The 14,025-nt window shown below is 37.2% G+C and overlaps 1 protein-coding gene across 17 annotated transcripts in view; it reads left to right on the top strand.

Annotated features, from left to right (window-relative positions):
• The window catches only part of EHBP1 (EH domain binding protein 1), a 263,931-nt gene that overhangs the window by 179,422 nt on the left and 70,484 nt on the right, over positions 1-14,025 (top strand). For all 17 annotated transcript variants that reach the window (XM_036435472.2, XM_036435473.2, XM_036435477.2 and 14 more), the window contains one exon: positions 393-536. In XM_036435472.2, coding sequence (XP_036291365.1) covers positions 393-536 — 144 coding nt within the window. The remainder of the gene's footprint in view (positions 1-392; positions 537-14,025) is intronic.

Raw genomic sequence — 14,025 nt, forward strand, 5'->3', positions numbered from 1 at the left:
AAACCTTGGGTGATGAAAATGTCCTGGAATTAATAGTGTTGGTGGCTCACAATCTTGTGAATATACTAAAAACCATTGACTTGTACATTTTAAAAAAAATTTTTCCTTTCTTAAGATTACAGAAGAAAGTTTTAAATTGTTATATTAAAATATAAAGAGACCCAAAAATTATATACACAATAAATTTATAATGAAGTTTTATGTTACACCAAATAAATTAATAGGCTGTTTATCACCTCTTCCTTGACCATGAAGAATACCTAATATTGAAGCAACACTATTATTTTGACAGGTTGTATAGCCATTGATTAGTTTAGAAATGTAAAATACATGCTCTTGGGGTTTTGTGTGTTTATTTTTGAGGCTTCTAATTCTGTATGTTTGCTTTTAAGCAACGAATGTTATCTCGGCAAGAAGAACTTAAAGAAAGAGCAAGAGTTCTGCTTGAGCAAGCAAGAAGAGATGCAGCTTCAAAGGCAGGGACTAAGCAAACTACCAACGCAGCCACAGTACTCTGCAACAGGCAGCTAAGTGATGTGAGGATCATTGGTTTAAAAATACCGTAAATTGTTCACTGTGATCATGGGGGTGAGGGTACTAATTTATTTACATTCTTGCTAAATTACTTTCCTACATACTTTGTATATTGTGGGTATTTGTTACACTTATTGAGCTTACAAAGTCATATTTGGAGGAGCATGTTGTGATTATTTCTACACATTAGTTTTAGCTATGAGGAAAAGTAAGATCCTGGAATATAATTTCTGCACATACATGAATAATCTATTTTTTCATAATTTAGTTGTACTTTGTTCATGGAAGTTAATTTTGTTGAAAATATTAGAATTTAACATGCTTATCACTTATTGAATACCTTGCAAATATTCCAGGTACTATAAAGGATGTTTTACATACATAATTTTTATTTTACTTAACCCATGAAGATTTTTCAAGCTACTTTTCAGATTAAAAAAAACACACACACACACACAAAAACCTAAGGCTCATAGATAGGTAAGCAGGATTGCAGAGTCAGTAAATGGTGAATCCAGGATTTGAACCTCAACGTCATCAGATTTCAAAATAAAAAATGCTTTTTCCTATCATATACTGCCACCCTTGTTAAATCACATTTTTAATATATTTTTATGTAGTGCTTCACAATAATGATGAACATATAGTAAGAGAAGCCCTAAGACTTAGGGGGCCATAAACCTCTTCATGAATCTGAAAAGCATGACATCCCTGCCCTACCAGCAAACTCACATATACATAAAACCGCATGATTTTTTTTTTAATTAATATTTTTTAGAGCAGTTTTTATTTCACAGGAGAATTGAGGGGAAGGTACATATTTCCCATAATCCCCTATACCCACACATGCATAGCCTCCCCATTAACAATATCCTTCACCACAATGACACATTTTTTACAACTGATAAACTTACATTAATGCATTATAATCACCCAAAGTTCATAGTTTACATTACGGCTCACATTTGAGTGTTGTACGTTTTATGAATTGGAAAAACATACAATGACACGTGCGAGTGCCCCACGTCAGACTGCCAGCTGCGAGTGTCCTCCCCACATCCCGCGTGGTTCAGGGTTCAGGTTCAGAGTTTGGGCTCTGGAGGAGGCCACACACAAATGAAAGAGACTAGATTATAAAGTATAAATTTGGGAATATTGGGGGCCAGGTGGGAGCGCAACTCAAGGAGAAGGACTTCACTCTACTCTGGCTTTACTATACCTTTTATTCCGATTTGTGGGATACACCTATAGCCCTTAGGCAGACAATTCCAATGATAGCCAATCAGCAGGAATTCACATAAAACTAAAAGGTGAAAGTTGCTTTAGCTACCATTGTCTCAACTAAACAGTGGGTGGTTGTCTCTGACCTTTCAGTGCTTTAAGGTTGACCAGCCTTCCAGGTTCCTTGTCCACACTTCTGTGCTAATGAAAGCAATGGGTGGCTTCCAACAGACATGCATCCATTATTAGAGTATACAGAGTATTTTTATTTCTCTAAAAATCCTGTGTTCCACATATTCAGCCCTGTCCCCATTCCCAGCCCCTGGCAAACTGATACTTTTACTATTTCCATGATTTTGCCTTTTGCAGAATGTTTTAGTTGTAACCACACAATATGTAGCCTTTTCTTCTTTGACTTAGCAATATTTGTTTGAGGTCCTTCCATGTCTTTTCATGGCTTGATAGCTTATTTCTTTTTAGTATTGAATAATATTTCACTGTCTGGATGTACCATGGTTTATCCATTCACCTACTGAAGAACATCTTGGTTGCTTCCAAGTTTTGGCAATTATGAATAAAGGTGCTATAATCATTCATGCATAGGTTTTGTATAGATAAAAGTTTTTAACAACTTGGAATACACAGAAGGTAGTACAATTGCTAGATCGTATGGTAAAAAAGTATGTTTATTTTTGTAAGAAATCACCAAACTGTGACTACCATTTTTGCATTCCTACCAGTGATGAATGAGAGTTCAACTGCATATCGTTGACAGCATTTAGTGTTCTCAGTATTCCAAATGTTGGGCATTCTAATAAATGTGTAGTTGTATCTCATTGGTTTTTTCCCCCCCTGCTAACATGTGATGTGGAGCATGTTTTGATATGCTTGTTGGTCATCTATACATCTTCACTGTAAGAAGTGATTCTTAAGGTCATTGGCCTATTTTAAAATAAAGTTTATTTTTTTTACTGTTGAGTTCTAAGAGTTCATTGTATATTTTGGATAACAGGTGTTTTTTTAATCAGACGTGTCTTTTGCATATATTTTCTCCCTGTCTGTGGCTTGTTTTCTCATTCTCTCCACATTGTCTTTTGCAGAGACGAAGTGTTTTTAATTTAATGAAATCCAGCTTTACCTTTATGGGTCATGCCTTTGATGTTATACGTAGAAAGACATCACATAACTCCTGTGTTATCTTCTAGGATTTTTAGAGTTTTGTGCTTTAGATTTAAGTTCACAGTCCATTTTGATAGAGTTTTGTGATGGGAGTAAGATCTGTGTGTGGATTTATATTTTTGCATGTGGATATCCAGTTGTTTCAGCACCAGTTGTTGAAAACTGCCTTTACTCTATTGTGTTCCTTTTGCCCCTTGATCAAAGGTCAGTTGGTTTATATTTGTGGGGTTTATTTTTGGGCTTTCTATTCTGTTCCACTGATCTTTCTGTTCTCTTACCATACTGTAGCTTTGTGGTTAGTTTTGAAGACAGTAGTGTCAGTCCTCCAACTTTGTTCTTCTCCTTCAGTATTGTGTTTGCCCTTCTTGGCCTTTTTCCTCTCTATATAAACTTAGAATCAATTTGCCAATACCCACAAAATAACTCTGGATTTTCATTGAGATTGCAATGAATCTATTACCGTAATTGGGTTGGAAAAAACTCACATCTTTACAATATTGGGTCTATCTACTCATTAACATAGAATCTCTCTTCATTTCTCCATTTGTTTAGTTCTTTTATTTCATTACCAGAGTTCTTCATATTGATCTTGTACTTATTTCATTAGTTTTATACCTAATCATTTAATTTTGGGGGGTGTAATGTAAACGATGTGTTTTTAATTTCAAATCCCACTTGTTCATTGCTGTCATGTGGGAATGCAATTGTCTTATATAATAGCCTTGTATCCTACAACCTTGCTTTTTAGCTCCAGGAAAGTTTTTCTTTGTTATTTTTTTTCAGTTTCTACATAGGCAATCATGTTATCTATGAATAAAGACAGTTTTATTTCTTCTTTCCCATGCATATTTTTTAAAATACCTTTCAGATATCAACTTAATAACCTCTGACCTCAAGAATCATTTTTCAGACTTTAAGTCTTTATTTAGTAACATGATATAAAAGCAGTTTAGTGAGTCACAATAATTTTTTAATATAAAGGAATATAATAGAATGGAAGAGAAAATATCAGAATTCATCACACATAGTAAGTATAGTATTTTTGTGTGAAATGTTTTAATTCTGTGGATATGTGTGTTTATATATGTGATATAAAATATATTAACTGTGGGTCATGGTAAAAATGTTTGAGAGACACTCATGTAGAGGGCCTTTTTTTATGGGGAAAAATTTGTAGCCTTTATGCCAACTTTTTTCATTTCCATCTGTTGCATCATCAATTTGTTGATTCAGACATTTGCCAGACATTAATTGAGTGTCTGAACTAAATATATTCAGAGTAAGAGAAAGGACTTCCCTCATGGAGTTTATATTTTGGTGGGAAGATACAGATAATAATAACTATGTAACTACAGAGTTTGGAAAGATAATTTGCGTAAGTTGAGCTTGAGTGATTTGAGAAGAGGACATTTAAACTAAGATTTGATGGGTGATATAAAAATATTAACAATATTTATTCCTAAGAGATAGTATAGCAAGTGGCTTATCTTTTTTAGCAAATGGCTTATTAAAAAGTTTTTCCCATTTTTCTTTCTGTTTTGAAAATATGACACATTAAGACAAGTATTTTATACTAGGAAAATTTTGGGTAACCAAAAAATATATTTTTCACTAGATTATTATTTATTTTTTTAGCATACCCAAGCAAACTTGACCATTACGCTAGTATTATCTTTCAGTATCTCTAAAGCAGCAGTTGCCAATTGGTAGTCTGTGGACCTCTGGTGGTCCATGAGGTCCAAAAGGCTGGTGTCCACTGCTCTAAAGTGTGTGTGTGTGTGTGTGTGTGTGTTTTAAGGAGAGAGGACTAGAAAAAAACTCCATGCTTATAGTTGATGTTAGTTTGTAACTTGGTGTGAAATAAATGGCAGTGTCAATAATAACAGTCCCGTTTATATTTCTTATAAAACTGTGCTTTAAACAGCCCCAAAGATGTTTTTTCTAACCTTCCTCTTTCAAGTTATCTTTTGCTACATAAAAAGCACTGCAGCCCTAACCAGTTTGGCTCAGTGGATAGAGCATCGACCTGCGGACTCAAGGGTCCTGGATTCTAATCCGGTCAAGGACATGTACCTTGGTTGCAGGCACATCCCCAGTGGGGAATGTGCAGGATGCAGCCGATCAATGTTTCTCTCTCATCAGTGTTTCTAAGTATCTCTCTCCCTTCCTCTATAAAAAAAAATCAATAAAATATATTAAAAATAAAAACACTGCAAACCTTATTGGCATAAAAGAACCATTTTGTTATGGTCATAAATTCTGTGAGTTAGGCATTAGGATAGGACAGTGGTTCGCAAACTGTGTCTTGCGAGCCACATGCGGCTCTTTTGCCCCTTGTGTATGGCTCTTTCACATGCGTACAGTGCAATTGAAACTTTGTGGCCCCAGTGCAGAAGTTGGTTTTCTGCTCTCAAAAGAAATTTCAATCGTACTGTTGACATTTGGCTCTGTTGACGAATGAGTTTGCCAACCACTGGGATAGGACAATAGGAATGGGTTATTTCTGTTCCATGATGTGTGGGCTGGTTTTCAGCTAGGACCTCTTCTTGTGGCCTTTCCATATGGTCTCTCCACTTGGGCTAGTTTGGGCTTCCTCATAGCATGGTGACTGGGTTTAAGAGCAAGTGTCCAAGACAGTAAGGTGAATGAATGTGCACGGCTTTGTTATGATCTAGCTTTAAATGTCATGTAACATCATTTTTGTCCTACTGTTGGCCCAAGCAGATACAAAGCTCCACCCAGGCTTAAGAAGCAGAGTTATGAACTGTATCCCTCCATGGAAGGAGCATCAAAGTTACATTGTAAGAAGGGCATGTGTCATGGGAGATGTTGCAACCTCTTTCAGTTACAGTTTAGGCTCAATTTAAAAGCTCTTTCTTGTTTAGATAGGTCAAGCCCTATATAGATGTTCATTGCTGATATATAGTAATGTAATTATCTTGTATAATAAGACAATTGCATCCGTTTCTTCAACTAATACATTCTAGGATTGTTGCTCTAGTTTTGACATGATACTCTGTGGCTTTTGGCTAATATTGAAATGATTTAAGGAATGATTTAAAAAAGAAGGTAAAATGTCAGATAAGTCCAGTTTCAGAAATACAGAAGTTAGACCTTACCATTTTTTTTTTTCCTGAATTTTAGTTTAGGGTATAACTTGATACCTTTTTGAGAACATAGTACTTTTCTTAATTTGAATTTCTAGGTAGCTTATATATATATATATATATATATATATATATATATATATATACATACATACATACACACACACACACACACACACACACACACATTGAATTATTTAGCAGTATTGTCCATATTTTGGAAAAGTAGTATGGCCAACGTGGCTGACCAAAGAAAAATGGGATCTTTGGAGAAATTGAATGTGAACTACATGATACTAAAACTAGAAATTACTTAATCTCTTTAAGTCTTTTTTTCCATTTTTTTAATGGAGGCAAAAAATTTTTTTCTTCCTGTGTGACATTCAGTTTAATAAGTGTCCTCAGTGAGGGAGGTAAAGGAACCATGACTAATGCCATCCCCACTTCAGTGTTAAATTCCTTTTCACTCTGGAGAAATAAAGACGCATGGTAAATAAAAGGCAGGTCTACCTAAAAAAAAAATAAGCTGGCATTTAACTTAGTGAACTCATTGCTACTATTTCACTTGCTTATGTTCTTTAATCTGTGCCTTCATTTATCATGTTATTTTTAAATTTACTCTAAATTACTTTGCCCTTCATAAGGTATGCTATGGTTCTGAGAGTCAAGTTGTGGACAGGGAGAGATATATCTGCAGCTAACCACTGCTTTTTATGTTCTTAGTTTAACTGAGAATTCCAGTGAGCTAAGAAAAAAAAAAAAAAAAAGTTGGGCCCTAACTGATTTGGCTCAGTGGATAGAGTGTTGGCCTGCGGACTGAAAGATCCCTGGTTCAATTCCCATCAAGGGCGTGTACCTTGGTTGTGGGCACATCCCCAATAGGAGCTATGCAGGAGGCAGCTGATTGGTGTTTCTCTTCATTGATGTTTGTAGCTCTCTATCCCTCTCCCTTCCTCTTTGTAAAAAATCAATAAAATATATATATTTTTTAAAAAGTTGGTACCTAGGAGTGACCTTAAGCCTTGACTAAATGAGAAACTGATCTTAAATCTTCAGGGTTTACTGGAGAGTTTATTATTATTTACTCTTAAGAGACCTCTGATTTATAACCTGATACATACCAATAAGAATGAGTAGCGCTATTTTACTCATTGATGGACATGGGACAATATCCGGCACTCAGTATAGGTTACTCTTTCTTTTTTTTCTTTTTTTTCTTTTTTCTTTTTTTTTTTTAGATTTTTTTACCTGGTTCTAGGCTGAAAGTGAGAACCTACAGAGAATTTGGAGAAGTGTTAAAGGATTGAAAAAAAAAGATCTACTTATAAGGCAAGATGGGCATATAAAATATAAAGAAGAGAAACCTGGGAAATAGCTTAAATACTAAGCTATTGAAATGATTTGAGTATATGATGGCTCAAAAATTTTTTGGCGACTTCTGACAAGAGAATAAACTTTCCAACTACTCAACATGGCCTCAAGCAAGGTTATTACACATTCTAGCCACCCCTCCCCCTTCTAACTTCCTTCATCTCTCTTATTTTTCACTCTACAGTCCCACTCAAGTAAGTTGCTTGCAGAGAAAATGTGATATACCCTTTGTTCCTATGCAAGTATTTGCTGTTCTCTCCCTAAAATGCCCTTCTTCCCTTCTTAGTTTCCACTGAAATATCACTTCTTCTTCAAGCCCCTTTGTCATGGTCCTAGCAGTAAAGTTAATTTTCTTTCCTATATCTTTTTCTACTATGTTGTGCATATCTCTATTGTCACATTACCCTATAAAATAATCTAATTACACACCTCTTTCTCCCACTCAACTATGAGCTAAATACCAAGAAGTATCCTCACCACCAAGTATCATATTAAGTAAATGTTCAATGAACAGTTTCAACTTAAAAAAATGAGCTTAGAGGGATCCAAGATGGCTGCGCCCAGGTGAACACCTAGCCGCAGCCGCACACAACAATTTCAATAAAATACAACTAAAATATAAAACGGACATTGCCCAGAACTACAGGAAGGTTGACTGACTGGAAATTCTACAGCGAGAAGCAAGGAGAAAACCAGAAGGAGGCGCGGAGGAGCTGGAAAAGCCCAAGGTACGGAGACGCGGCGCGCGGAGAGGACAGAGCCGGAGAGGAGGGAGGTCGAGTGCCTGGCGGGCGTTCCCTAGCGGAAAGGAGATAAAACTCCGACTGTGCTGGGCCCCCGACTGCTCTGAACCCCGGTTCTGGGCTAGACCCCGGGGACTCAGGCTCAGCCATAGGGAGCTGGGCTGTAAGGCGGAACCCCAGGGAGAGGCGAAAGGAGGTCCAGGAGGCGTGCACACTGCGCGCAGAGAAGGGACGGTCAGCTGTGCCGCGGGATCTCCCTGACGGGAAGGAGACTGGGGCTTCAGACTGCTCTGAACGCCACCTCCAACTCCACTTCCAACTGAACTGAACCCCAATACCGGGCTCATTGGGGGAGAGCATAGACTGTTTGGCAGCAGGCGAAAATCAAGGGCACCTTTCTCTCAGAGGCGCCGGCAGCAGCGAGCACTGAAGGACCCACATAGGGCGGGGCTGACGGAAGCCAAAGCTGCAGGCTCCACCCTGAAACCCCGTCCCATCTGTAACTGCGAAATGCGACAACAAAATAGATCACAAACGAAAGAAATGGAGGACAAAAAGCATCTGGATATAGAGTTCAAATCTACGCTTATAAGGTTTTTCAAGAATTTCCTAGAAAAGATGGATAAGGCCTATGAGGATATGAAAAGAGATCAACTAGAATTAATAAGGAGTCAACAAGAAATGATAAGGGATCAACAAGAAATAAAGAATACATTGTCTGAAATAAAAAATATTTTACTGAGTCCTAAAAACAGAAGGGAAGATCGCAAGAATCAAGTCAAAGATTTGGAATACAAAGAGCCAGAAGACACTCCTCCACAGAAGCTAGAAGGCAAGAGAATCCAGAAAATTGAAGATAATGTAAGAAACCTCTGGGACAACTTCAAGCAAACCAACATCAGAATTATGGGGGTCCCAGAAGATGAGAGAGAGCAAGATATCAAAAACATACTGAAAGAAATAGTGACAGAAAACTTCCCCCACCTGGTGAAAGAATTAGACTTACAAGTCCAGGAAGCGCAAAGAACTCCAAACAAAAGGAATCCAAAGAGGACCACACCGAGACACATCATAATTAAAATTCCAAGAGCAAAAGACAAAGAGAGAATATTAAGAGAAGCAAGAGCAAAGAAGGTAGTAACCTATAAAGGAGCACCTATACGATTGTCAGCTGACTTCTCAACAGAAACCATGCAGGCCAGAAGTGAATGGCAAGAAATATTCAAGGTGATGAATAGCAAGAACCTACAGCCAAAAATAATCTACCCAGCAAAGCTATCACTCAGAATCGAAGGCCAGATAAAGAGCTTCACTAATAAAAAAAAGCTAAAGGAGTTCATCACCACCAAACCAGAATTATATGAATTGCTGAAGGGGGTTCTTTCAGAAGAGAAAGTAAACAAAGATAAAAATTATGAACAACAAATACGTAACTATCAACAAGTGAATCTAAAAACCAAGGAAATTTAAAAAATCTGATGAACAATATTAACTGTTGAACATAATAGAATCAGAGGTAAGGAAAAGGAGTGAACTGACGATTCTTGGGGAAAAGGGGAGAGGGGGCGTGGGAAGAGACTGAACATAAACTGTGCACCTATGGATGAGGACAATGGGGAGAGGAGAAAGGGCAGAGGGTGGGGTGGGAACCTGGTGGAGGAGAGCAATGGTGGGGGGTGGGGGGAAAGGAACATTTGTAATAATATGAACAATAAAAACTTATTTAAAAAAAATGAGCTTAAACGTGAAAATTTGGATTGCTGAAAGGAATGTCTTGGTGGTAGTTTTGTAATCAGGAAGAAAATGTCTCTCTGGAGGTGATGGGTTTTTTTTAATCCTCACCTGCGGACATGCTTAGAGCGAAGAAAGGGGAAAGGATGGAGAAACATTGATGTGTGACAGAAGGATTGGTTGGTTGCCTTCTGTACATGCCCCAACAAGGGATCAAATCTACAACCTATTGTAGATATGTGCCCTGACCAGGAATCGAACCAGCAATCAACATTGCTCAACCAACTCAGCCACACTGGCCCAGATTTGAAAGTCTTCAAAGCAGAATTAATTATTACTAGGCAGAGGAAGTTAGTGTCCATCTCCTTTTCTTGAGTCAGTTACAGATCTGACATTTGACACTTTGGGATTTAAGGCTCCCTGTGTCATCCTTGTCTTCCTATTCTTGAAACCTACATTATGATACTTTTCTTTGTTGCTAATATATGTACACACTAAAATCCTTAGACACACCTGCTTTTCCCATATTCTGGGACCTCAACTCCCAACTCTGCTTTGAATGACACTATTCTGTCCAACATTTCCTCTGATATAAATTAGAATAGATTTAGGCTGAATGGCTAGGAAAACTAAGTATCCAAGACCTTGAAAACAACCTTGGTAATTTTACCTGATGGGTCTTTATGAACTATAATTTCTAACATTATAAATTATAATTTCTCTTTAAAGGCAATTTACAGATACAGATACTATAAACCTTTTTAATTTCTTAATTTTTATCAAGACTGTCACATTGTATGTTTTAATGAGAACTTGCTACAAGTTTATACTGTATTTAGATATTTTTTAGGGAAAGTAGTTTACATTACTCATTTGTATCTGTGTGCCGTTAGGTGTTCATTTAACCTATTTCAGATATTTCCTGAAATTATTTTTCTATAGGAGACATTGCATTGCTCTGAATTAATGTTTCTTTGTTTCTTATTTCAATTGCTCTGTGATGGTTTTCATATGTTACGTTTTACTAATGTAAATTTTAGATGTGGTATTTTGTTCATTATTTTCCACATTTTTTCAAAGTACAATTCAGGAGTTTGTCAAGTTCAGCAGTCTAGCCATTATATAATCCAAAGGAGCCTCCTTGATTATATAATACTAGTGGCTCAGTGCACAAAATTCCTACACATTAAATAGGAAATACTTTAATATTGCTATTTGCCCTTTCTCTATAATAGAAGTGTAACCCCTAACTGCCCTTCCCTGCAGGCCCGGTCACCCCCTACTTCCCTCCTCTGCAGCCTGGTCACCTCTAAGTGCCCTCCCCTGCAGGCTTGATCGCTTCCAACTGCCTTCCCTTGCAGGCTTGATACCTCCCAACTGTTTCCCTTGCTGGCCTGATTGCCTACAACTTCCCTCCCTTACAGGCCTGGTCCCTCCCAAGTGCCTTTCCCTGCTGGCCATCTTGTGGCAGCCATCTGGTGTCCACATGGGAGCAGACATCTTTGACCACACAGGGACAGCCATCTTGTATGTTGGAGTGATGGTCATTTTGCATGTTACTATTAGATAGGATAGAGGCCTGGTGCACAGGTGGGGGCCGGCTGGTTTGCCCTGAAGGGTGTCCCAATCAGGGTGGGAGCTCCCTTGGGGCATGGGGTGGCCTGGGCGAGGGACCTGTGGTGGTTTTCAGGCCAACCACGCCCCCTAGCAACCCAAGTGGAGACTCTGGTATCTGGGGTTTATTTATCTTCTACAATTGAAACTTTGTAGCCTTGAGCAGAAGCCAGGGCCAGCCAGAGTGGGCGGAAAGCTTGGCTTCCTCCACTGCTGGGGAAACCCAAGCCTCCTGCTTGCTCTGTGGCCTCAGCCATCTTGGTTGGGTTAATTTGCATACTCACTCCTAATTGGCTGATGGGCATGGCTTGTGGGCACAGCAGAGGTACAGTCAATTTGCATGTTTCTCTTTTATTAGTGTAGATAGGATTGTTTGCAGATAGTTTTTAAACACCTGGAAACTTTTTAGGAAGCTTTTTTAAATTAAATGAATTATAATGTTGTTATAAAACATGAAGTTTTTTTGCGTGATATTTAATCTGCAAGCATAGTGAGTGACCCGTTAAAATCAATTGGCATAGGAGCCCATTCTTACTTAGCAAAGTCAAACCACCAGTTAGCAACAAGTCAGTAGATCTTCAGAGATTTGCAGGAATATTTAAATCCTCTGAAGAAAACTGTCTATTTGGAACTTCAATTTGATCAGACCTTAAGTTAATTGCAAAGACCAGTAATCACAAAAGATACCATGACTTTTTTCACTGGTCTTTGGTAATGAATCCAAATGGCTTATTTGGTAAGAACCAAGAGAATTCAAGCTGCTCTTTTTGCAAATTAAGTCTTTAACAGGTATTTTGTTGCTATGAAGGAGTAGGACATCAATCTTGTACTTTTTATGTGTTTTTTTTTTTCCTTCCTTCCTCCCTCGATATTAATTGGAAAATATTGACTTAAATGGAACTAGTCTGTCATGCTGGTAATTGTAGCAGGTTTAGAAAGATCACTAGGTTTCTTTCAGATTATAAAAGAAACAGTTACTATCCCATTGCTAAAAAATACTAAACATTATTTTGGTAATCCCTGATAGATAGAAACTTTTCCCATAATTTTAATAAATATATGTGCCCTATGTCTGTGTCATCATAAAAATGTATATGATGTAAGATTATACTTATATGTTTATGAATAGTGACTGGGTTATATTTACAATAAATGACTAATAACTAGGAATCAGTCTTTAAAATTGAGGTCAAGCTAAAATTTTTACTTTTCCTAACTGCACATATTTTCAGTTCTATTACTAGAAAGAAGGAGGTTAACTTTGCACTTGTAATTTCAAAAGGACATGTTATTTTAAAAGTCTAAAATCTTTAATAGCATGTAAAATAAGATTTTGTCTTATTTAGGGGCTTTTATTCTCTACATGAGCTGGAATATCTATACACAGGACACTGACATGAAAATATATTCCTTATTTCTTACTCCAATACAATTGATAGAAGATTTAAGGTACCATAATCCGTTTCAGAGCAGTAAGACACTTTAAATGTATAGCTAATCTTTTTTATAGTTGTATTTATAGGAGAAGAATGCTGGTGTATTTCTATGCTTGGCATAAATGCCTCTTTACATGGCAGAGGTTTTTATTCATTATTATTTAAATAATAGTTTATCTATTATGTCTAAATTTAAGTTGATTTGAAGTCTGCTCTCCTAACAATGGCTACTAGACTTCTTAGAAAACATATTGTTAGCTTGCTAGCATATCTTCAAAGTCACACAAAACACCATCATTGTTAGGGGGAAAAAACTCAGCATCTTTTCTATTATGTGGCCACAAACCCCTAGCCTCAAAAGTCTTATTTATTTGAGATTGCCATGAATGCATGAAGCTAGGGCTAGGTGTCTTAGCATCAGGAGCACTTCTTTTATGTGACTATTCATGGCCATACACATTTTCCGTATGGCTGTTCAGTAGAGTATTGAACATCCCAGGATAATATCACCATTACTAAGAGCTATATTTTATATGCCTATTCTGTTATTGCTCAGCATGCACAAGGGTAGAGTTTAAATCTTTATTCATTTCATTTTTTAATGTTGCTTTTGTTCTCCTTATCATGTTCTGGCTTTCCCAAGGATATATGCCTTGAACAAAAAGTCACATGTGCATTACTAATTGTGTGCTATTGTATTTACAGTTCCTAGTGGTGGCACTGTGAAGCTACTAATTCTTTGCTTCACTTGATGTAAAATAATCTGAGGGTCTTTGATAGCAGCGAAACAGTATTAATTGTTTTGTACATTTCTTGGTCAGTCTTCTTAGGTGGTCTTCATAATCTATTAGAACTTTCAGCCAGATTTTTGTAATGTCATGCCTCCAGCAGTGATTAAATTGGTAATTAATGAACAGTCTTTGGCAATGTAAACCACATCCCGTTAATTTTCCCTTTTGAGTTTTTAGAAGTTGTCTTCTGTGTCAGAAATCATTGCGCCACCTTGCTATGGCCCCTTGGCATGAAACCACAACGACTTGATTTTTGCAGCCATTAGTAGATCAGAGGAGTAATTTCACAGTATTTTGG

Source organism: Pipistrellus kuhlii, unplaced genomic scaffold (assembly GCF_014108245.1).
Source record: "Pipistrellus kuhlii isolate mPipKuh1 unplaced genomic scaffold, mPipKuh1.p scaffold_m20_p_13, whole genome shotgun sequence".
Taxonomy (NCBI): Eukaryota; Metazoa; Chordata; class Mammalia; order Chiroptera; family Vespertilionidae; genus Pipistrellus; species Pipistrellus kuhlii.